Here is a 26,150-nt window from a genome sequence, read left to right as displayed (position 1 = left end):
TCCTAGAAATATACAAAAACCAGTAACAGATCTTCTAGTATCTTTGCAAGTAGCCCAATCAGAATCACAAAAGCCTTTTAATTGTAAGGGAGAATTTTTGGAAAAAAATAAGCCTTCACCTGGTGAACCCTTCAAGTATTTTAGAAGATGACAAGCTGATTCATAATGACTTGTACTTGGCTTTGACGTGAATTGGGATAATCGTTGAACAGCAAAAGAAATATTTGGTCTGGTTATGTTTAAGTATAATAATCTGCCCACAAGCCTTCTATATTTTCATGGGTCATCAAACAATTCTCCCATGTGTTCAACTAAGTCAAGTTTAGGATCCATGGGAGTAGATTTTGGCTTTGTAACCAAAAAACCTGCATCTTCAATTAATTGCAAAGTGTAATTTCTTTGAGTGACAAAAAGACCCTTTTGTGATTTTGCTATTTCAATACCCAAAAAATATCCCAATGAACCTAAATCTTTCAGTTGTACTCTAAGATTTTGCCTTGAGTGACACATATTTAGTAGGTTTATAACACTCATCAAATGTGGAGTAGAAATGTTTCTTACTCTTGCACATTTGAAATTGGTAAGTTATGATGTCTTGGATAAGACAAAGACCAATTATGTGAAGTGTTTGTCTTGGTAAGAATCCGCACTAACTCTTGAATATTTGTTTGTCAAGGAATGTTTCTTGACAAAAAGAATCTTATATGTCAAGACGTAAGTGGGAGTCTTAATGGTCTTGAATAGCTTCAAGAACTTATCAAGAGTAAACCTATTTTTTATCACTAGCACATGACTTGAGGTTTATAACCTATCGTGTTAAAACATTCTTGTTTCGTTGTTCATTCCAGTTGACTATGCATGTGAGTTCTATGAACTCTCATTTGGTCACTTGTGGGTAGTTGGAAGTATAGTAATGGATGGACCATTGTAACAGCCCGGAATTTCAGATATTGATATAATTATGTTTTTGGGGGTGATTTAAGAGGGGACTCGGCGAGTTGGAGCCTAGACTCGCCGAGTAGGATCGCAGACTTGGTCGCAGGTTCGCGACTGGACTCGACGAGTAGAGATATGGACTCGGCGAGTCGACGCTGTTCAGCAGAAACCCTAACCGTTCGGTTTTGGATCGTATATAACGCCCCTTAGGCCGTCATTGTCCGTCTTTTGGTCGATTGAGAAGAACCCTAATCGTTGTGGACGCCTAGAGCAAGGGAGAAAGCTTTGGAACTTGGAAGAATTGGTTAGGCAAGAAGAAGAGGGATTTGGCTAAAGGAATATCAAGGAGGATTGAGTCCTGAGATTTGGGGGACACAGAGGGTGCGTTTTCAGGTAATACTCGGACCAAATATGTTGTTTTGATGTATTTATGAAATTAGGGTTTATAGACCCATTTAGTGATTTGATGAAGAAATGCCTTATTACCCCACGATTATAGTCTTGTATTAGGACCTTTAGAGGTCCAGAGGGTCCCATGCATGTGTACTTCGGGACGAGACCTAACCCAGGAAGCAGTTACTCGTCTGCATGGCATGGACTCGCCGAGTTGTTCTTCAGACTCGGCGAGTAGCTTGAAGATTAACTGGGACTCGTCGAGTCGTTCTTCAGACTCGGCGAGTTGAGTCGGGGTGGCCCCACGATTCTTCCAGGAGGAACTCGTCGAGTAAAAAGGGGATACTCGACGTGTAGAAAGGGAATCTTAAGGAATCGGTGAGTCAAGGGCGAGTGGACTCAGAGTCGTTGAACTCGGCGAGTCTTGGGGCGACTCGGCGAGTTAGGTCGCGGGTTAAGCGAAGTTCTGAGTATGGGGACTCGGCGAGTCATAGGGTTGACTCGGCGAGTAGGGTCAGTCAGGGGTTGACTTCGACCTTGTCTTTGACCAAGGATTTGACCAGTTGTCTTCCAGGGGTATTTTGGTAATCATGGGAGTTTATTGGGTTATTGTTGATTTTCAGTGGAGGAGTTGTGTCAGAGTTCGGAGCAGCGGGATCTTATCTTTTCAGCCGTCAGTTCGAGGTGAGTTATCCTCACTATATCAACAGGGTCTAAGGCACCAAGGCCGGCCCTTTATTGTATTGAGATTCGGTTACGTTTATCATGTTAGTGCTGGTTGTGTCTGCATCCTGGTAGTTAGGATGGTACATGCTAGGGGACCTTGTAGAGGTCAGTTCTCGATATGCTGAGTAATGCTATGCTAGTGATCGAATAGGGCGGTAGCCCGGTTAGGGTAATGATATGCTATGTGATCTGTTTACTCGGTTTGTTGATTATGACTGTTATATGACTGTATGTTTTGTGCACATGGTTGTTTGGACTAGAGATGGGTTGAGGCGGGTCCTGCTTTGTGCTGTAGGCCAAGATACCCAGGGCGGACCGGTTGTTCCGAAGGCCCAGCGAGCGGTCCGGATAGGCTGTAGGCCCCACGAGGGCGGACCAGACGTGCCGAGGCTCGGAGAGTGGACCAGGATGACTGAAGGCCCGATGCGGGCGGACCAGTCACACTGTAGACTCGGAGAGTGGACCAGGTGGGTTGAAGGCCCAATGCGGGCGGACCAACCCCACTGTAGACTCGGAGGACATGACTAGACCCGGAGGATGGATCCGACGGACTGAAGGCCTGATAAGGCGGACCAGTCACGATAGACCCGATATGCATGACTGTTCTATGATCTGTTTTGTTATGTATGATTTATATGTTTTGGACCGGAAGGTCACGGCCTGGAAAGGCGTATGCGTGGTTGGTATTTTGGGGGTATCTCACTAAGCTTTCGGGCTTACAGTTGTGGTTTAATGTTTTTCAGGTTCTTCAGGAGACTGTGGCAAGGCGAAGGCGCGATCGTACCGTTCCTCATGATCTTGTAACAACGTGATTCTGGGAATACTTAAATGAATTATATTGAAAACCTTTTTGTGAACATTTTAATGAAAATCGGGTTGCTTTGAAAATTTTAAATTGGTTGTTTTTTTTCGGATGTTACTAATGGGAGATGGATATTAAGAATCTATGTAGATTAGAAACTTTTATGCAATAAGGATGTTTAGAGGAATGTACTTTGAATTTGAGACTTCGATTTCATGGAATTGTCTTGTAACAATCTCCAATGGAATGTTTTGTAATATCATTGACCAAGCCTTTGTGACTTTGGAGTCATGTCATTACAAAAGGATCATTGCATAAAATGTTAGAATCTAACATATTCTAATAGTGGCAAGAATTAGGTATTCTTACACTAGTAATAAGGATTAGGGATTGGGAAATGAACATTAATTGGAAATGTGTTCAATTAATCTATTTCACAAAGTAAGGACCATAGGTAAACATAGTGTGTATGCTTGGAGCATGAGATGACTATTGTTTCAATTCAAGTATTAAGTTGATTATCCGAAACATTATACAATGAATAATGTGCAACCGACATGGTGATTAAATTAAAGGTGTTTTTATATATACTCAAAAGTTTGAGACCATATTGGATTCAATTATTTCTGTGTTTCACTTCGCATGTTTTAACTTCCAGAATAACTAGATTATTCAAACATCCAAAGTCAATCATACTTTGGAAGTAGGTAATGAGGGTAAGATTGTCATGAATCCGACTGTAGATTGTCTAAAGCGTTTAGACATAGCAAAAGTCTGCTGCAGTGTTTATGAGTGCTCCTGAAATAAGATTTGAGTATTGGATTAAACCCACGCTCAATTGAATCACTTCATGGATTTTATCACGAGTGATTAGTGAGACGATAATATCTTATATTCTTGAAAACGAGAGATATGAGTTGTTGTTTGCGAGTTGGTTGCACATTGATAATACGTAAATGCATCAGTAACTTGATGTTATAAAACGTATTGTTGTGTGTGATTTGATGAGTAAATAGTACAAGCATATGAGTCAAAGTTTATCCATTCCTTTTACACTAAGAAGGATAAATTCAATATTTGTGGGCCCCTCGATGATTTAGTGATGACACCCTAAGCACTTGGCCAAGCCTGGACTAAGTTGATGTGTTCAATTGTAGTCTATTGTCAGTCGTCTTAAATTGGAAATCGGGAAACAACACATGAACATAAAGAATGATTATAATCCATGTCTTAGTTCATATGATATCTAGAATGAATGAATATATGATCCATTATCTAAAGAACTCGTTGCTGATAATATTAGAGTTCGACAACGAATTTTGAAAGCTACGATTGATAATCAGGTTCTGAAGTTGTACTTGAAAAATAGTTATTAGACTTATCCAAGTAAGAGACTGTTAGATTAGGTGTCTAAGCCCATAACTATATTGGTATGTACTTGACTCGATTATGAGCATGGTCCTTTTGGGTTGCCTTCACCTTAGCAACTAATAGGATGAATTATGGAGAAAGAGGATTTATTATGATTTATTAATGTATTATAAGAATAATATATTAATTGAGAAATCATATTATTTAATTAGTATTGATCAGAAATTAAATTGGAATTAATTTAGTGATCAAAAGAGACTGATTAAATTAATAGGGACTGATTATGTAAATCAGTAGTATTTATAGTTTGGGCTCATGGACCTTATTGGTATAGGGTGGACGAAATGTCTACAAGAGTCCATAAAGATTTCGTCCAAGGCTTGTCCATTAAGGAGTCCATATGTTGCTTAGGGCCTAAGCAAGGGAATTAGGGTTTCCAAGTTGATAACCCTAGAAGCCTCAACTATAAAATGAACCCCAAAGGCTCCCAAAAACGTCCTAATGATTTCTTGGAAAGTCCTAGACGTTTTGAAGGCTATTCCTCTCTATCATATTCTTCTTTGTTGCTAGTGGTGTTTGTGACTCCATTAGAGGTGCAACACTTGGGGCACTAAACTTTCAAGAGTCAAGGACTTTGTGGATTGTTCTTGTTACTGCTACATAACAAGTAAGGTAAGATTCCAAACCCTTATTTACATATGAATTTCGTTATTAGACATGTTAGATTAGGGTTTATGCTTTGGAAGATTGTTTGCATGTGTAACTTGAGAAAAACCTAGATCCAAAGCATTAGGGTTACATGTACACCATAGGAATGATGTTATGCTCAAAACCCATCAAATATCCCTTTCCAACACACACCCTACCCCTGCTGAGAAAAAACTTACCAGACTCAAATACATGTTTGAATCCCTTGTTACTAATAATAGGACCATAAATCATATTCTTAGTAATTTTAGGAACATGCAAGACATCACTTAGAACAAGTTCTTTGTCAGAAGTTAGTTTCAACTCCACTTTTCCATTTTCTTCAATTTTTACAATAGTAGCGTTCCTTATAAACATTGGTTCAAAATTAGAGAATTTATGGTATGTAGAGAACATGGCTCGAGAGTTGCAAATGTGTTGTGTAGCTCCAATATCAATGCACCAATCCACACAATTGCTAACCATGTTGGTTTGAATCACCACAACAAACTGATTTGGTGATGTTTGACCAGAACTTTCTCCACCATAATTTCCACAATTGTTTCCATTGTTTCCTCCACCGTTGCCTCTTTGACCCTTCCTGAATCTGCAATCCTTGACCTTGTGTCTAGTTCTCCCACAAACATAGCAAGGATCCGAATTTTTCTTGAAAAATTTCTTGTTTGGGTCATGGTTTTTGACATCTTTGGAAGAGTTTTTGGAGCCATTCTTCCCTTTCTTGTTGTTATGCTTTGTCTTGGAAGTACTTGCTTATCCAACAAAGTTTACACTTGGTTCCAAGGAATTTGCATAAGCCTTCTCAACCGATCTGTTATATTCTTCAACACAAATTCTCAACACAAGTTGCTCAAAACTTATGTCATCAGTTAAGTGTTTAGGATATAAATTGAAATTCTTCCAAGAAGGAGGAAATTGTTCAATGACTGGACCAACAATAAAGTTAGAGTTTATTCCCTGCCTTACACTTCAAGATTATAAGCGATTACTTGAAGTTTCTTCAATTGTTTGAGGATAGATTTGGTATCCACCATCTTGAAATTCATGAACTTTCCAATCACGAAATTCTTGGAACATGCCACTTCTATTTTGTATTTATTTTCCAATGATTCTCATATATCTTTTGCAATAACAATTGTAGAGTAGATATCATAAAGGGAACCATCCAAGGCATTTAGAATATAATTTCTACAATTATACTGTAGGATCCTATTTTGATGATTGGCTTGTGCGAAATAATAAGATCTTGAGTATTTAATGATAAAAAAACTATGAATAACATAAAGAGACGAGTAATTCGATAATTTACTAGAAAGAGAGAAAATATTACAATGAAGAACTTTCATGGATGGGGAGAGACCCCATCCCAGTAGGAGGGGATGGAGAATTATCAATGAGAATATTGAAAACATTGAGAGTTGATGATGGAATTTTGATCCATGTGATTTGATGATGGAATTTTGATATATTCTTCACTTTTTTGCTTTTTGTCTTATATTGTTATGACATAAGTATACAATCAACAAAGTAACATATATATATATATATATATATATATATATATATATATATATATATATATATATAGCAAATGAAATTCTAATCAAATGTAAATACAAGAATTAATTCACAAGAAAAACATACTTGAATGTGTTATACATAACAAAATACAAGCTCGAAATTGTAGATTGATGCATGTAAATTGCAGTGTCCTAAAACATAAATTGCCCAACAATGGGTCTGTCTTGAGTAGGGATGAGCATATGGACCGGGGAACCGGCCGGAACCTGACCCCGTTGGAACCGGTCGGGGAGGGACCGGGTCGTTATTTTTGTGGATTTTTGGAACCGGAACCGGTAAAACCGGCAAAAACCGGAACCGCATGATGCTATTTTTCGAGGTCCGGTTCCAACATTTGAAGACACGACAAGAACCGGTAAAACCGCTGGGCCGTTTCGGTTCTTGATTTTGGCCGAAGCCGGTTCCCGGGTCGGGTCCAGTTCGGGCCGGTTCCGACCGGTTCGGTCATTTTGCTCATCCCTAGTCGTGAGGATACAACAATCGCTTCAAAAACAAATATTGAATATGTCGAAAATCACTATGTTCCCTCATCTTCATAAAACCAATTTGCAAGAGTTTTGTGGTGTAACTTGTTTTCTGATCAATAAAAATGACCGAAAAATTAGTATTTATAGGCTCCCATTATGACACTTGGAAACTATAAAAATCCAAAAATAATTGTCAAATACTTGTCAATTTAGTTATTACAAATTTAATAAATATCAAGAGCCCTAAGGCCTAATGTCAACTTTTTGACCATTAAATATTTTTTTAATATAAACCTAATTCATGTCTAATAATTAGGCTAATATTTTATCCATATTGATAAACTAATAATGTCAAGGCTTATAAAAATAAGTTTTTTTTTTCTTACTTCTTATGTTGGGAAAAGTCCCACAAGGCTATTTTATTAAACAAAGTTCCAACATAAAATACCTTATCCGTCGTTGATGTTGGATGTTGCTTGTCGGCACACCATGCTTTGTCATCCCACACAAAGTCTCAAACACACTGCATTTCCTCATACGAGAAGAAAATTATTGACGCGTTAATCTCATACGAGGTGCAAATTAGAAGAAAATTAATTGAAAATATTTTTTAATTTATCGTTTGGATTTTGTTTTGTAACTTCTTGTGACAAAATTTCATTTACAAGATACCATGAAGAATAAATAAATGAAAATATTTTTATAAAGATTTAAAAAGTCTTGCTAACAAAATATCGATAAAGGGCAAATTTATAATTTGTGGTTATTTTGTTGCGGATAGTGGAATTGAATTTCATATTACTTTTTTGATCAACCAATTTAAAATGAAAATATAGTATAACTAATTTTATGTCTAATAGTTCATGTTTGAAGCTATAAAACTCAAGCTTAAATGAAAAAACAATAATTTTTTTTGTTGTCAGATAACAAATCAACCTAATCCGAGTTGAAAAGGGAAAGTTATGAGTCATTATTTATTTATTTTTGCATAAAATTGGAATGCAAATTTTTTTCAAGTCTGGAAAATTAAAGTGTTTAAGTACCAATGTTTAGGTTTGCATAACTAAAGCTATATTTATCCAAATCAGTTGATTCTTAAACATAACATTTATTCGGAACAGAGAAAGAAGTTTTGAGAAATGAATAATTTTGAGTTCATACATGAGAGTTAGGAGGGTTTAAAGTTTTGCTTCAGACCAACTCGTAATGCTCTTAGAAGTTGACTTTCATTTACTTTATGACAAATTTTTTATTTTCGTATATATTGAATAAAATTAACTTAGAATGAGTTGATAAAACATGAACAATGAGTTATAAACGATAAATGTTAAAGTTTATAAAAATGCTTAAAATTCATAAAACGACAATTAAGATGGTGTTGTGTAGGGGTGCAAACGAGCCGAGCCGAGTCCGAGCCTGACCAGGCTCGACTCGGGTTCGTTTAAGTTATATGAGGCTCGAGCTCGAGCTCGGTTCGATTCGAACTTTCTTTTACTGAGCTCGGCTCGAGCTTGTAAAGAGTTATACAAGCTCGGCTCGGGCTCGGGCTCGACTCGTTTTTATTGGGTGTGCCTAAATAAGCTTAAGCTCGGCTCGAGCTCGTTAAAATGCTCGTTTACTAATACCCGAAATTCATAATTCCCCTAATATGTTTTTATTTTAATATATATATATATATATATATATATATATATATATATATATATATATATATATAATAAATAATATTATATAAATGCTCGTTTAGGCTCGCGAACCTAATCGAGCTTTGTGACATAGGCTTGAGCTCGAGCTCGTTTAATAAACAAGCTTAATATTAAGCTCGAACTCGGCTCGGGCTCGTTTAAAATCGGTTTCGAGTCGAACTCTTAACGATCCGATCTTAAAACAATAAAGAAAATAGTTATTTGCACCCCTAGTGTTGTGAAAGTGAAAATAGTTATTTTCAAAATGATCCAAAACTTAACTGTTATGATTCTTTATCTTAGAACAATAAAGAAAGAAAAAAGAAGTTTGGGGTCAAGAGAAAAAGTGAAATTTCGGTTAAACATAAAAGTGATAAGAAAAACAATCAAACTAGAAAATTATTGTTTTAGCACATATGTGTGCACAAGAGTGATGAATGAAATTGTAATGATGTAACATTGTGGAAAATGTAGGATGTATAATAGTTTGTATTTTCATAAACCTAAAGGGGTCAAATGCTAAAAGTTGCATAAAAGAGCCCAATAGGAAATGCTTTGATATCTGTGGTTTTAAAATGACATCCTAAAACTCAAAAAAAATCAAAATTAAGCAAAACAGAATGTCTCAATTAGAAAAATATCAAATAGTGCCAAAGGAAATTTGTTTAAAAAGTCCTAGTAACCCTTATACATATTTAAAACACTTTTAGTGTGAGTTTGGAGTAAAGTAACATGATGTTAGAAATTGGGGTATAGTAAGGCTTGGAATTCTGAAAATTGTGTAAAACACTTTCAGATTAAAACATTTGGGTGGTACTCCCAATATTCTTTAATCGGATAAAACTCAGAGAGACAAGAATTTAGAATGCTTTGATGATAGTTTCGTCTGTACCAGAAAAATGAGACCAAAACCGAATTTATGATCTTTGTCTGAAAAATGAGACCAAAACCCGCTTCCAGGGGCGCTGCCCCCGGACCCCCGTTCGTTTAGGGGCTTTGCCCTTAAATGACAGTGTACTTTGAAAACTTGATCAAACTTAAACAAGTGTGTACTCCACACCTTCTTTACTTGTTTATTTATCAAAATCACCTTTGGTCAACAAATTAATCCCATTACAATTAAATAATATTGATGATAACAAATCACCAACACATGAAGCTAAACATCATTATGATTAAAAATGACTAATTTGTCAAAAATGGGGCAAAAAGGTAAAAATATCAAAAATGGTTTTATGTTTTGAAGCATCCTTAACTATCGGAAGAAAAAATATTCATAACCTTTTTGGTAGGTTCGATGTTAGAACTTGGAAGCGGTGTTGTTGTCTTGTCTAGTTACTTGTCTCTTTATTCACTATATATTCATACATTTGTCAACATGGACAAAAACAACACAACAAAAAGAAAAATCCGATAAAAATATGGTAAGGGAAGATAAGATGTAGGCAATCATACCTCTATTCTAGAATACAGGTGTTTCTTTCATGGATAAATTCCAAAATATGAAACAAGAGCCCACAATGATGAATAAAATAAAATAAAAAGAAACATAAAACCGAGAACAGATACCAATAATAAAACTAAAAGTAAAAAAACAAAGATACCAATGATGAATAAGCCCACAATGATGAATAAAAGTAGAGAACACATACCAATAATAAAACTAAAAGTATAAAAAAAGTACTACAAAAGAATTACAATTTTACTATACTGGTTATATGTTTTGTATAACAACACTTACATATTTTACTAAAAAAGCATTAGTTGAAGGCATAACATTTCTATTTTAACAATTTCTTGTCAATACTAATACTTGTTTAACACTATATATTTATTATTCGTTGCTAATAAGATTTATGATCATGGGTAATTATAAACCGTCATTGGCTATTGATCGTATTCTATGACCTTTAAAATGTCACAAGGAGTCTATAAACTTGTGTATCTTTTTATAAGTGTTTTTTTTTTTTGAAAACTATAAAGTAATATTAAAATATTAATATCAAATACACACTTATACTAAAAGGGTGTACATGAAATGTTTAAATGTGTTTTGTTGTTTGACATATAAGATAATCAAAATTTTATGTTTTTGACAAATTATGATATTTTAAAAAGTTAATAGATAATTAAAAAAAAAAAAAAACCTCTATTCTTTTATCAAAGTAATCGTATTGTAAAAATTTAAAATGAATGTGAAATGGTTGGGCTTTTTTTAGCCTCTGAAATGGTGAGCTAACGGGCTGTGAATCGGATCAGACAGATCTCTTGAGAAAATGGACTCGCTTGCCCTCGAAGTCGAACCTAATCGTCTCTTTCTCTCTAATCGCTTCCATCGGCGATCCCTCGATCGAGATTCGAGACCCCCAGCAACAGCAACAGCAAGAAATCGGTACGTTAGCATCGCTCTCATACTCTCTATCTCTGTAATTAATCGCTGCAGTCCTTTTCTATTCTCGAATGTGCTTTGAACTTGAAAACCTGATGTCTGATTGATCGAATCGTGTTCTATTGCTCCATTTCATCTGTTTCCAATTCTAATTTTTTGAATTTCATCTACTTTCCTTTTTGATTTTGTAGTGTTTAGTCGGTTTGTAACTGGATGTAGCTCATACCACCCACTATTCTAGTTTGGAACAAGAGACTTCATTCAGTCCTAATAGTTTATCTGTATTACAATGAGTTCATGTTCTGTTATGATGCTTCTGAAACACTGAGTTGGTTTGATATGTTAATATGTTATGTTACTTTTTAGTAATGCACATGTTATGCTTTTCAAATCTTCGAAGTGGAGTATTGTATTTGTAGTAGCATAGATGCATAAAAATTATAACAAACATACTTAATTTCATGTAAAAAGTTTCCAAATTTCATAAAGATTGATAGATTTATTACAATGATAATAACTAAAGGGGTCGTTTGGATCAATCTCTAGGGCGTAAAGTGAACTACCCAGAAAAGAATGCAGAGATGGTGCTCCAAGCTCCGATTGCTCGGAGGATTATCTTCTTCAACGTTTCCTAAACCTCAACCTCAACAGCTTCTTTCTTCCCCCCATCACCACCACCACCACCACCTCCACCACAGTCTCTTCCATTCTGCCGCCTCAAATCTCAGCAACAAATCCCTAATTACTCATTCTATGATTTCTCCTCCCAATTTTGGTTCCCTACTACTATCTTCAACATTACAACAACTTACAGAAAGCTCCAATCGGTCTTCTTCACTTCCTCTCTCTGTAAGTTTGCTCACTCAATATTTTTAAATTTGGTATGCAATTGAAATTTACCAAGGAATCACTGTGGTTATTTTTTGTTTTCAAACATTGAAGTGCTAAATTGGTAGTAGTGATAATAAATAACATTTTAGCTTTGTGATACAGGTGATGCAAGTGAGGCATCTTACTCTGAAGCAAAGGAAGAGGAAGTTGAAGAGTAGGCAGCCACTTACCCCTGTAGTCTCCAAGCTCAAGAAAATCAAAATGAAATCCTATTCGTATGTACATATACCTTTCTTTATTCAATTTAAAAAATAAAAAAAAACTTTGTGAATCAGCATCATATGCATATGAGAATGAGAATGAGAGAGAAGTTATGTTTATCAGGTCTTTTAAGGGACGATTTAGGACTATGAAAGATGGGCAGATTAGGAGGTGGAAGGAAGGCAAACGACATAATGCTCATCTAAAGGCATGTTTTTAACATCCTCTTTTTTTTTATCCACCATTTTAGAATAATTGAGTATTATAATTTTTAAATAAAACGCATGCCATACATTAACTGTAAAAAAGTAAAAAGCCAGAAAAATTCATGCTATTCTGAATGTCAAGGATCAAATGCTGTTAATTCTTGCTATATGCATATATTATGCCAATGCCATACATGATGTATGATGTATGATGTATGATGTTGGTTGATGCAGTCCAAAATTGCAAAACGAAGAGGTAGACTACCAGCCCTAGTCCCAGCAGCATATGCCAAAGTCATGAAGAAGCTCAACTTCTGTGGTTAGCTTTTTTTTTTTTAGTGTTATTTTATCATTATAAAATCTGGAAATCTTGTCTTTGACATTTTGAATATGAGGTATTAACCCTTATTTGTGTCCTCTCATTTAACATGTAATTGGTATCCATATTTGCCTCTTCTCTAATAAGTAGTCATAGTCTTGATTCTTGATTTAGTCAAAAGTTAAAGCTCCTCTTGCGTGAGGGTGTCTGGGGATGAAATTGATTCTGTTTGATTAATCTACATTAAATATTAAATATTTGATTAAGGGAAAGAAGAAGAGGAGGCACTTATAAAAGTGTATTTCATCTTTGCATTGTAGGTTTTGTTTATACGTAGTAATCCATCATGCATGATGAGTATTAATGTGTGCATTCGTTTGTGTACCTCAATTATTAGCGATTAACAATCATCAAAGGATTGGATGACAATTTTCAAATTAGAGTTTAAACTTGAAGTTATGTAAAAAAAAAAAAAAAAGCTAGCGCAAAAACAAAACTTTAGCTAAGGTAAATAGTACTCCAGTAATTTAGCACCAGTAAACCATTATGCCTTCAAATTCAACCTATTTCATTTTCATAAATTTCTATTAAAATGTTGTTTTTTGGAAAAAAAAATTAATGAATGTTTTCGTAGTATAAATCGAACATTCCATTTTCAGCAACAAGATTATATCAAAAAATGAAAAAAAATGTTCAAACGAATCATACTTTTGGGTAAAAAGTGACTGAAGTGGAGACGGAGTTTTACAAAGATAATAATTGGGCCCTCTAACATAAGAATGACCCAATATGCAATAACAGTATCTACTTATCTAATATCTCTCCATGACATATAAACTTTCATTATTCCATTATTATTATTTTTTTCCTTTTCTATCAACTCCAAGAACAATTCAACCGCTCCAGAAAAAAAAAAAAAAACCTGCGACAGCAGCACATCTAATTTTTAATTGATCTGAACCAATCAGTATTTTAATTATTTCAGATAAAATTGACCGTCATATAATTTTTAGCACCATGTGATGTGTGATGTTTTTTTGATCTTTAATAATAATTGTAATTGTAATTTGTAAACTCTTTCAAACCATGATCATGTCTAAATTCTCGATTAGATCTTATATGGAATGATAACCCGATTGCAAGTTTAATACTCCATTCTGTAGCAGTTTTTCGATTTTTTTTATTAGGTATTAAATTCTTGTTTTTGAACTGACGTGCCACCTTTTTTCAGTTAATGTCTCGAAGTAATTTTATAAACCGAATATGCAATCATGTTTATACACGGAAATTGACTAATTTGGCGATATCTTTTTCATAATAGCTACAATTCACCGCGTCTATTCCTACTTCAATACGCAACAACGACAAAACAATAGATATTTTGTAGAGTTAGAGTTTTTATGTTTGGTTACATATGATTAAAAGGAGGTAATCCGTAAATAACAATTTTTCTTTTCATACGTATGGGTGGGGGTTGGGGTTGGGAACGGGCAGTTGAACAGGACCCAATATATATATATATATATATATATATATATATATATATATATATATATATATATATATATATATATATATATAGGGTTAGGTTATTTTGTTTTCACTATCTATTGTGTGCATGTATGACTGATTCTGGACCAATCATTTTAGTTATTTTAAAAAAGTAATTAATGCATATTACATGTTGAAGATATAATAGGTATTAATTACATCTTCAGCATTTAAAATAACTAAAATGATTGGTCCAGAATCAATCATACAGACACACAATAGATAATGAAAACATTTGAACCTATATATATATAATTTTTTTTATATAAAATATCGCAAGTTATGTGTGTATATATATATATATATATATATATATATATATATATATATATATATATATATATATATATATATATATATATATATATATATATATATATATATATATATATAATAAATGCCATTTTTTCTGGCTCGACTTGAGCCTTTAACTTAAAGATATTTAATTCTTAAGAACCGGCCTTATTCATACATAACAATTTGTGGTTTAAAATGTTGTATCATACAACTTTATAAAACCTAAATTGTTGTGTATTTAGAAAAACTGTTATGTATTAATCACTTTTCATGGTTAAGAGGGTGTTTGGAATTACTTTTGAACATTTGTAGAATTTTTTGTAAAAGAACCTTTTGCAAAAAGAGTACCTTAAAATGTGTTTGGATTAACAAAAAGTGAGTAATAAGACTTTTTGTTTAACTTTTAAATATAAAACAATAAAATGTCACAAAAAGTCAGGTTTCAGTGATTTTTAGAAACCTATTATTTTCTTCTATTCAAAAAGTCATTTTCAAAAGAATTTTCCTATTGCCCAAACACATTTTTGGTTTTTTTAAAGAAAAACAAAGTAAAAAGTCATTATAAAAGAAATCCCAAACAACCCTAAATGGGTTACGTTTGTCCACTGTGGCTCTCTGAATCCCAAACACCCCTAAATGGGTTACCGTTCATCCACTGTGGCTCCCTGAATCCCAAACACCCCTAAATGAGTTATCATTCGTCCACTGTGGCTCCCTGCTTTTTTCAAAGATAGGGGAAAGAGCTCGATATTTGGACAACATAAGATACATAAGTAGGATGTATACTTTACAACATCTCTTGAATAACTCCTAGTTGAATTCTTAAAATTTGATTACTAAACCTCTCACATGAGAAGGGAGTGTCTTACCCTGTAGACTAATAAGTAGTAAGTTAGTGATTACATATGAGACAATTTTAATGAAAAAAAGATGACTTGATACTACTTTTTTTCTCAAATTTGATTTTTTTTTTAATATGACTCTTGTTGGTTCCTCTAATTGTATGTGTCATGATGGTTGATATGGCCTTATCCAAGATTGTTCGAGCACATGATCTAGTTTTCTAGGGTATCGGTTTATTACAGACTTATAGTTGGTCGTGAACTTTCTTGTATGATCAAACCGATTTGTCACACAAAGGAATGGACTTACGAGTTACGACTAACAACGATTTAATTAATGGCTCAAGTGTATCAAATCCTGGTTAACCGACAATAAAATATTCAATAACCATCCTAAATAAACCCAAAACTGTAAAAAGTGTGTTCCAAAACCAACTTTTTGGCTAAGAAAGAAGTATTTAAGGATATCAACATGACCAAGTTGGCCCAAAGAAAGTTAAAGGTGTCACGGTTATACGATACATTTACTGTTTGTGAAAGAGTCGATGATCAAGAAGACTTCATTCAATATGTTTTATATTTCATTTTCCCATTTAAGTTTGTTTTTTTGTTTTTTTTTGTCATTATTTAAATAGATATATAGTGGTACCCATTAAAATAAATATATAGTGGTACCCATTAACTGAATAACGTGGAGCATGGTATGGTTTGATATTGAAAGAATGAGTAGGTCATGTAATTAATTATGTTGGGTGATGAAAAATATATTATTCTTATACATGTAACTTTGTGTGGTTAGTATGCTTTTTTATTTCCCTCCCGAGTGTGGCACCCATAGGAAACACAAGTATATATACATATAACTGAATCAAGATTATGATGTTACATTGTCTAAGACAGTGACACTTCTAAGTTAACATCATAGACCGACTATAACAGATTGCTTGCAAATATTATATGGTTCAGATCAATAGAAAACTCAAAACTTGGAGTGAACCGAGAGAACTTATTTTGTTCTCATTTTAGAAAAATCGACATGTATATAAATGTCGACATGCATTGTTTGATCAAAATAATGTTGAATATCATGTCCGATAGTCACGTAAGTAAATCGAAAAATAATATTGAGAATTATATGTTGATTATTTGCGAATAATAAATCAAATTATTATTAATATGATTACCAAGTTTTGTCTATAAGCCTATCGATCATTTGCGACTGATTATAAGAAAGGGATAGATGCTGACCGTCTTGTTATTGCGCGAAATTCATGAATCAGGATGGTCCAACCTTACTGATCCCGAACCTCACTAGAAAGAAAAGTTCCCCAGCTCCCAGCAACAACCGATGTGTCATGCCCAATGCACATATGTGAGCTTGGCTCATCCCTTGATTAAATAAAACATGCATTTGAAAGCCTATCAAGATAAACCCACTAAAATTTCTTCCTTCCACCAATATTGAAATAGAAAGAATTACGGACTTGCAATTATCTTTCATAAGTTCCTACAAATAATCAATCATTTGATCATCATCAACCGTATATTTTGTAAATATACCATATTTTGTTTATATCTATATGTTCTCTTCATATCTCCATATGCATGTCGTTACAATTGTAGCCTAATAGTTATGTGCCAGCATTCCATAAAAGAAGTACATGGTTTAAAACATGGTACACATAATATATTTATTGTGCTCTACGATTGATGTGTCACATAGTAGGCATTGGGGTGGGTCCCACATAGGTCGTCCAAATAATACGGTTTATCATTTTTTATCTTCATATCTATATCATATGTATATTTGTATATCACAATAAATTTAAGTTTCGGTTGCAGACTTAATTCAAAAAATATGGGAACTAACTAAAAAATATACGAATTTAGACGTGACAAATGTATTGTGTCGTGCTGAAATATTAAACGGGTTGAAGGAGTATGAACCTAATCTGACCCGCTTGTGTCATATCGTATTGAAACATTTAACAATTATAACATTGTCATATATCAAAATGAAATTGGTCTTGAAAATCAAAATTTTGGTTATTTTGAACATCAAATAATCAAACTATTTTAAACAAACGGCTTATACACCAATCTTTATCTACATAACAATCTCATTAAATGACAAAAATGCATAGTTCTATCCAAAACCATCGTAGTTTCATTTATTTATATATATATATATATATATATATATATATATATATATATATATATATATATATATATATATATATATATATATATATATATATATATATATATATATATATATATTGATTCAAACATGTGTAGTTTTTTTTTTCTTCTGGTTTGACCACCGGATTATTTTTCGGATACTTTGTTTAAGTATTTTCAAAAAATTTATTCATTCTAAACTTGGAGTTTGTATACTAGATTATCATCCACGAAGTAGCATCATTTAATATCTAAACATTATATAGTTTTGGATGGTCATATAACCATATATCTTTTATGACTGGTAAGTTAAATGAGTTTTTCTTCTCTTTGTTTAATATTTTAGTTTTTCCTATTAGAGTAATATTAAGGTTCAACTTGCCACTTGCGTTGCAAATCTCATTTATATAATTGTAAAAGTAACATTACACTAAATCACTAATTGTTAATATATTTTAAGACCATGTTTATGAATATATAATATTACGCTAACCATAAAACTTTTTTAGAACTATACTTTAGCCATATTAAAAGGCCAAGTAATCGTCTTCTTAATTATCAATTTACTATTTAAAAAATTTGAAATATCCAAAATTGGATGATGAAATTATCAAATATTAGTTCATTCACTTACACGTATTAGCATGATACTTAAAAGTACATTTGTAAACAAAGTTATGATTAGACTTGTGTGGCATGTGTGTTTATTTTGGGTTTCTAGTAACATATTTTATTCTCGCCACCAATATTTTCAGAATCCGAAAAATGAAAAACCCGAAAAAATTATTTTAAACCGAAAAACCAATAAGTTGTGTCTGGAAAACCAAAATAGCTCAAACTAACAAAACCGCACTTTGTGGTTTGGTTTTTGTGGTAAAATCCAAAAAATAAAGTTTTATTGTTAAATGGGAAATAGAAAAGTTTTGTTCTAAAAAAGTTATGCTTAAATCTAACACAAATCATCGGATGGTTAAATCAAATATTAAAAGAATTATTTTAACTTAGGAAACCTCTTATAGCATGTTAAGTTGGAAAAAAAATCACTAAACTGGTTTTTATAGAATTTTGTCTGTATATAATCATACAAACAGTAAAGTGATAGTTTATTTTATTTTCTTATTTTTATTAGTTTATTTTAGATTTTTTTAGATCTTTTTATCATTATTGCATTGTATATTCTTTATTTTCTTTATTATGGATCATACCGGGTGCTTGTTATGTTGCATGGGATATTTTGTAGGTTTTTCGGTGCTTGTTGTGGTGGCGGTTTGATTGGAGGCGGGCTTAGTGGGCTCCCGAGGCATTCTTGGGCTTGGCGGAATCAAAGAAAAAGAATTGGGCTTTGAAAGCTATTAGCTTGTATTATTTGGGCTTGTGAAGATGGATCATAAAATTCTAATTTTGGGCTTGGAGCATCCATTTGGTGGCTAAATGATGATTGGTGCATTTCAAATTACATGGACAATGAGGGGGACCAAAGGAATCTTTGGTAGTGGAAGGGTGGAGTGGCTTGGTGGACCAATAGCATTACAACAACATTTGCGCAGGTGGAATTTTCGTCGCGCGGGTACTTGCGCAACTGCCCAGTTTGGGCATTTTGGTCATTTGGCACACCATAACCCTTGGGGATCAGATCTAGAGGCTCATTCATGTTTTTCCACCATTGGAGACCTGCAAGAGGCGATTTTGGGAGCTAGAAATCATTTTCCTTTCATCTTTCCAAATCTTAGGTAGTTTCTTTATGCAATTAGATTATTGTTCTTGTTACTTTGTTGCCATGAGTGGCTAATACTCTTATTTGGTTAACTTTGGTTGAAAACCAATGAATGTTTGTGGGTTTTGAAGGATTTATGTTGATTATCAATTTATTCCTTGTTTATGATTCTAGTTTGCAATTCTTATGCTTATTTGATGCTTTGATCATGAGCTTAATATTTGATTGAGCAATGGTTGATTTTTCATTGAGCAATAGTTGATTTATTTCATTGATTTTGCATTAGATCATTGACTTTATCTAGAACAAAGGCTTTATGATGGTAGAAATCATCTCTAGCTTATGAATCATATCTCCTTTATGGATGTGTAAGCATTTGACATCCTCTAGGAATTGGGGATTCCTTCATTCTTAAAGCTAATTGATTTCTTGGGATTAACTGCTTCAATTGACCCTTGATCTTAATTAAGAAGGTGTGTTGTGGGCTTCCCCAACCTCCATACTACCTATGAGGAATCTTGGCATATCATGCTTCATGATTGCTATAACCAATTTGGGATGAAGGATAAGCTTTGTATTAGATCCTAATGATAAACACACAAATGTTCATTATGTTGAATTGCCTTAGTTAACCAATTATTTCCAACCTTTGAGCATCTCATCAACTTGCTTAATTGCAAGGTTTTTAGTTATTCAAGTATTTTAGTTTTCAAGCAATCAAAAAACCCCCCTTTTAGTTTAATTGTAGTTAATTAGTTTAATTTCACTAGTTCTATTGAATTGCATTGGTGATTGAATACAACCATTTCCCCGAGGATCGATACCCCTTTTTACCATTATATTACGTTTATTTAGCAATCAAAGGGTGTAATTTGCTTGGTGGGCTTGACATCCCATCAAGTTTTGGCGCCGTTGCCGGGGAAATTGGTTATTGTTATTTGATTGTTTATGCCTAGGTCTACAAGAACCGGTGAACTACTCTACAATCCGGAAATTGAAAAAGAAGCAAAAAGGTTGAAAAAGTTAGTCAAACAAGCAAAGCAACAACAACTAGTTCAAGCTTCTTACTCTTCTCCACTAATCAACATAGAAGATCAAGTTCATACTTCAAGTGATACCAACACCGAACCGAGTTCTCCAATTGTTGGTCATTCCTTTGAAGACATTCCGTTTGAAAACCACATAGCCATGAATCACACTCCACCTCACAATCCCAACCCAAACCCAATCAATCAAGATACCATTATCCCACCCCATCAACCAAGACAACAACCACAAGAACCTCTCATTGATATGCCACCTCGGAATCAAGCCCCTCCTCAAAACCAACCCAATTATCAACCACCACCACAACTACAAAACCAACACTTTCACCAAAACAACCAACCTCAAAACAATGCTTTTCAAGTTCAACCAGTACATTACCCAAATCAACCCAATTACCAACACCCTCCAATGTACCAAAACCCAATGTACCCACAACAACAACCTCCTTACAACCAAAACACTAACTACCAACCTTATCCACCACCAATCTATAATATCCAACAATACCCATATCCACCTTACCAACAACATCCCAATTACTTGCAACAAAATCCCAACAACCCCTTTCCACCCAATCATCCTCAAGAGTTGACACTTAGACAAATGATTGAAATGGATGTTACTCATACACCTCTTGCTATTTTTTATCCCGCAAATCGCCGAGGGATTGAATTGAAGTCAAGTTTCATCCATCAACTTACCAAGTTCCATGGTTTGGATAGAGAAGACCCTCAAAAGCATTTGAAGTCCTTTCATATGATATGTGTTAGCATGTTGCCCGAAAATGTGACATTGGTTGATTTCAAGCTAATCGCCTTCCCGCTCACCTTGGAAGATAAAGCTAGAGAGTGGTTATTCAACTTACCACCGGGATCTATTCACACATGGGAAGAGTTACTCAAGGCCTTCAATAGCAAATTCTATCCCACCTCCCGCATTTCAAGTCAAAGAAGTGACATTTTGGGGATTCGTCAAGGGGAAAATGAAACATCTCATGATTTTTGGGAGCGCTTCAACAATTTGTGTACAAGTTGTCCTCAACACAATATACCCGAACAACTAATTCTTCAACAATTTTATGAGGTTATGAATGAAAAAGATCGGAGGATGATTGATGCTTCAAGTGGTGGTGACATCTTCAACAAAACCCCTCACGAGATCCGATTACTTTTTGGTACCATTTCTCAAAATCAAAGGAATTTTGGGACTCGAAATGACATGAAGAGAAATTCTACACAAGTGGTTGGTGAAGTTAGCAACACTCAACACTTGGAATCAAAGCTCTTGGATTTGACTAATGTGTTAAGTCAAATGGTGGTGGGAAGTGGTCAACAACTGATGGTATGTGGTATTTGTGCAATGACAGGCCATTATACGGATAAGTGTCCCACACTTGGAAGTGAACCGGAAGATGTGAATGCAATGGGCGGATATCAAAGTCAATCAAGACCCACGGGATTTCAAAAAAATTTCAACCCAAATTGGAGGAATAACCAAAACATCCCTTATCCACCAAAGCAAATTCCACCAAACATTTTGATGAGACCTCAACATCCACAATACCAATCCCAAAAACCTCCATATCCACAAAATTCTTATAACCCTCCAAATTACCAACACCCTCCACAACAAGGCCAATCAAGTGGTAACCATCAAATAAGCCTTCAAGAACTTGTCACTTCTCTTGCTCAAAGCCAAACCCAATTTCAACAAGAAACCAAGAATACTTTCTCCAATATTCAAGCACAAATTGGAGACTTGGCAACCGCTCTCAACAAGATAGAACAAAGGGGTAAACTTCCATCAAAAACCGAGAAGAACCCCAATGTGAGTGTCATCACCTTGCGAAGTGGGAAAACACTTGGAGAAAGTCACCCTAAAAGAGTTTCAAGAGAAGACGAAGATGAAGTGATCATTGTGGAATCTCCAAAAGTTGTAGTTCCTCCAAAGGAACCGGTTGTGTCAAATGTTGATCAACCCAATCCTTCCAACAAACCCATCAAATTATTAGTCATACCACCGCCTTTTCCATCCCGGTTGGCTTCCTCAAAGAAACAAGAAGAAGAGAAAGAGTTTCTTGAGACTTTTCGCAAGGTCCAAATCAACATTCCACTATTGAATGCTATTAAGCAAATTCCAAGTTATGCAAAATTCCTCAAGGATTTATGCACCAAGAAGAGAAAACTCAAGGCAAATGAAAAGATTCAAGTCAATGCAAATGTGTCTGCAGTTATCCAAAAGAAGTTACCTCCCAAATGCAAGGATCCGGGAATATTTTCTATCCCTTGTACCATTGGTGATTTGCATGTTGAAAGTGTTATGTTAGATCTTGGAGCCTCGATCAATGTGATGCCATATTCGGTTTTTCAATCTCTCAATGTTGGACCTTTGGAAGAAACTGGAGTAATCATTCAATTAGCAGACAAGTCAAGTGTGTCTCAAAGAGGAGTGTTGGAGGATGTGTTAGTACAAGTTAATCAACTTGTTTTTCCGGCGGATTTTTATGTCATTGATCTTGAAGAGAAGACTCCTTCCAAATCATCTATGATCCTCCTTGGAAGACCTTTCATGCATACCGCTCACACAATCATTGATGTCCATAAAGGAAAGATAACTATGGAGTTTGATGGAGAAACCATTCACTTCAACGTCTTTGAAGGAATGAGGTACCCTAGTAACATTTCTCCATTGTATCGGGTTGATGTGATTGAGCCAATAAACAGGATAAGCCCTAATGTATAAACAGAGAAGATAATAATGGAAGATGATTGTAATCCTAAGAGGGAACCTCAAAGAAGATTGGATCCTCCAATGATGGAAGTGGTCAAGAAGAAGATAATTAAAAGGTTCAAAAGGTGCAAATAGAAGAAAAAGGCATTTCATGACAAGCACATAACCCAAAAACACTTTATTCCGGGTCAAAAAGTTCTTCTTTATCATTCATGCTTAAAGCTATTCCCGGGAAAATTGCGATCTCGATGGCATGGACCTTTTATTGTTATAAAAGTGTTTGATCCTAGTGTGGTTGAAATCAAGAGTTTGGAAACAAACCAAATCTTCAAAGTGAATGGGCACCATTTGAAACTATTTTATGAAGGCTTTGACACGGGAGAATTCGACAACGTAACAATGGAAACACCGATTTACGAAGGTTGACGGAAGCGGGGCTATGTCTTGGCAAAGACGTTAAATAAATGCATTGTGAATAAATAATCTCCGCTTGAAGTTTTGGGTGTTTCTAAACTTGAAGTTGGCCTAAAAATAAGCATATAGAAGTCTTCTAGTGATTTTGGTGAAGTTTGAAAAATTCCAAAAATTTGACTTTTGCGCGGGTGCCCGCGCAAACTTTGTGCGACCGACCCCAGCCGCGTAGGTCTCGAGTTCCAAATTACACCAACGTGGGGTGCTCTCTGATTGTTGCGCGCGGGTGCCCGCGCAGCCGTTGCGCGACCGACCCCCAGCCGCGCAGATTCCGAGTTCCAAATTACCCCAACATGGGATGTATTCTGACATATGCGCGCGGCTGCCCCCCACCCGCGCAAAGTTTGCGAGGGTACCCGCACAAATATGTCATTTCATAAGAAAATGTCGAGCCATTTCATATGTGTCCTTTGCGCGACCAAGCTTTCATCCATGTGTAATTAGGCGGCCAAGAACTCCATCCAAGCATCATTATGCGACCCATGTGTTGCTTCCATACCGTCCTCGCGGGCCTCCTCCACCTTGATCCCGGTATGATCCTTCTTTACTCTCATCCTAATCATTGAGGACAATGCTTAATTTTAAGCTTGGGGTGAGGTAATCTAATCTTTTATTTTTATTGCATTTAGGTTGTATATTGTTGCATTTAGAGTAAGTCATTTAGGTCATTCAAAAAAATTGCATAAAAATTTCAAAAATATTGCATATTTTATTTCTTTCTTTTCTAATTTTCATACTTTTTAGATGCATTCTAGGTTAAGTTCATGCATTTTTGTTCTCTCTTGTTTTCTCATCCCTATAGATACCATAGCGCCGAGTCATAAGTATTGAATCATAGATTGGTCTCGGGTCTTGATATGGAATTCCTTGTATTTGATGAATGGGACACGTTTTGAGCCTCACAGACCACTTTGAGACCGCTTGTGTGGGGGTCAGATGCAGGTAGCTTGATTGGGTCTAGGTGCGGAGGGATGTGGTTGGTCATGCCAATGTGTGCGAGCAAAGACTAGCCCGGTAAGGTATTTTGAAGACATTGAAGATATTGAAGACTCACATCTTGGTTTTGGAGGGAGTACCCCTTAGTACTCCCGAGTCTTGTCCGAGCCTTGCTTAGTTAGATTCTCACCGCCTTTTTAGGATAGGTTACCATTTTTCTAGGGGTCTAGAGTAGATAGTTATATAGATTTTGTTTATCACACCTTGCATTGAGGTACTTGATGAACTTTGAAGTGGGACCCCCGATTCACATCTTTTGGGACCAAGTCTTTTCGGTAACACCAATTTTTGAGTCATTCCCCACCCTTTTTAGTTGATCTTGGCACATTGTCAATGATCATTAGGTGTTCATGTTAGCCTCTATCTATCACTCAATTTTCACTATTGGATTCATATGTTACTTGGTGAAATTCCTTAGACCTTCCAAGAAGCAACACAAAGAATGAAGAAATTTGAAAAAGTGAAGACAATAAGAGCCTATTAAAGATGATTCAAGAAAAGCAACAAAAGAAAAGAAGAAAATGAAGAAAAAGAGCAACAAAAAAAAAAGAACAAGGTTCCAAGTTCAAGACTTATGTTATATATCTAGTTTGCAAAAAAAAAAAAAAGAAAAAAAAAAGAAAAAAAAATCTGAATGTCAAGCAGCGAATGTGATTGAAGACCCAATAACAGAAGTTCAAGATTGAAGATTTAGGTTGTTAGGTTTAGATTTAGGTTAAGTAGAGTTTTTATTATTTTATTTTATTTTTCATTTTTGGTGAGAAAAGGCCCCGACGATGAGACGGTAGACTGTAAAGGACAGTACAAGGGAGAAGCCTCTGAAACCGGATGTTTGCCTGGAGGCCGTGTTGCAAAACCCTATTTCGTTATTATACACTTTGGCCTGACAAATGTAGGAATCATAGTGTGTGAAGAGGCGCCTTTCCTTCGTGCACTATGGTCTACATTGGTGATTTAAAGTGCCCCCACTTGGCGCATCTCTGTTTCCTTTGTCTTGCACACCGCGACCGCATCCAGCCGTGATCTATTCGTCCATCAAGTGGTTGAGAATGTGGTTTATGGCTCTAAAGCGGGGAACATTTTGAAGATGCGTAAGGTCCATGAAGGACTAATTCTGACCATGTTGACTGATGTTGACCAAGTTCTATGGTATCTTTCTTTTTTCCTTTTTAGATAGTTCATCCCGAGCTCATTTTTAGTCTTGTTCTAACTTGAGGACAAGTTAGGTTTAAGCTTGGGGTGATTTGATAGCTTATTTTATTTCCTTATTTTTATTAGTTTATTTTAGATTTTTTTAGATTTTTTTATCATTATTGCATTGTATATTCTTTATTTTCTTTATTATGGATCATACCGGGTGCTTGTTATGTTGCATGAGATATTTTATAGGTTTTTCGGTGCTTGTTGTGGTGGCGGGTTGATTGGAGACGGGCTTAGTGGGCTCCTGATGCATTCTTGGGCTTGGCGGAATCAAAGAAGAAGAATTGGGCTTTGAAAGTTATTAGCTTGGATTATTTGGGCTTGTGAAGATGGATCATAAAATTCTAATTTTGGGCTTGGAGCATCCATTTGGTGGCTAAATGATGATTGGTGCATTTCAAATTACATGGACAATGAGGGGGACCAAAGGAATCTTTGGTAGTGGA

The 26,150-nt window shown here is 34.9% G+C and overlaps 2 protein-coding genes across 2 annotated transcripts; both read left to right on the top strand.

Annotated features, from left to right (window-relative positions):
• Nucleotides 1-10,904: 10,904 nt before the first annotated feature.
• LOC111902095 (uncharacterized) lies at nt 10,905-12,818 on the top strand. The gene is made up of 5 exons (XM_023897968.3): nt 10,905-11,058; nt 11,602-11,904; nt 12,049-12,161; nt 12,271-12,355; nt 12,588-12,818. Exons 2-5 carry the CDS (start codon nt 11,629-11,631, stop codon nt 12,675-12,677), a joined length of 564 nt encoding a protein of 187 aa, XP_023753736.1. The 5' UTR covers nt 10,905-11,058; nt 11,602-11,628; the 3' UTR covers nt 12,678-12,818.
• An 8,848-nt stretch (nt 12,819-21,666) lies between these two features.
• On the top strand, nt 21,667-23,049 carry LOC128132767 (uncharacterized). The gene is made up of 2 exons (XM_052769710.1): nt 21,667-22,738; nt 22,829-23,049. The coding sequence occupies exons 1-2, from the start codon at nt 21,667-21,669 to the stop codon at nt 23,047-23,049; spliced, it is 1,293 nt and encodes a 430-aa protein (XP_052625670.1).
• The last annotated feature ends 3,101 nt before the right edge of the window (nt 23,050-26,150 follow it).

Source organism: Lactuca sativa, chromosome 3, assembly GCF_002870075.4.
Source record: "Lactuca sativa cultivar Salinas chromosome 3, Lsat_Salinas_v11, whole genome shotgun sequence".
NCBI lineage: Eukaryota > Viridiplantae > Streptophyta > Magnoliopsida > Asterales > Asteraceae > Lactuca > Lactuca sativa.
This window is presented reverse-complemented; position numbering and strand designations above follow the sequence as displayed.

Bases quoted from the DNA above. Each gene is read 5' to 3' on its own strand.
- LOC111902095 (XM_023897968.3), top strand. From the start codon at position 11,629: ATGCAGAGATGGTGCTCCAAGCTCCGATTGCTCGGAGGATTATCTTCT. The intron at 11,905-12,048 runs GTAAGTTTGCTC...TTTGTGATACAG, and splicing joins CTTCTTCACTTCCTCTCTCT to GTGATGCAAGTGAGGCATCT. The intron at 12,356-12,587 runs GCATGTTTTTAA...TGGTTGATGCAG, and splicing joins GACATAATGCTCATCTAAAG to TCCAAAATTGCAAAACGAAG.
- LOC128132767 (XM_052769710.1), top strand. From the start codon at position 21,667: ATGACAGGCCATTATACGGATAAGTGTCCCACACTTGGAAGTGAACCG. The intron at 22,739-22,828 runs GTGTGTCTCAAA...TTGATCTTGAAG, and splicing joins TCAATTAGCAGACAAGTCAA to AGAAGACTCCTTCCAAATCA.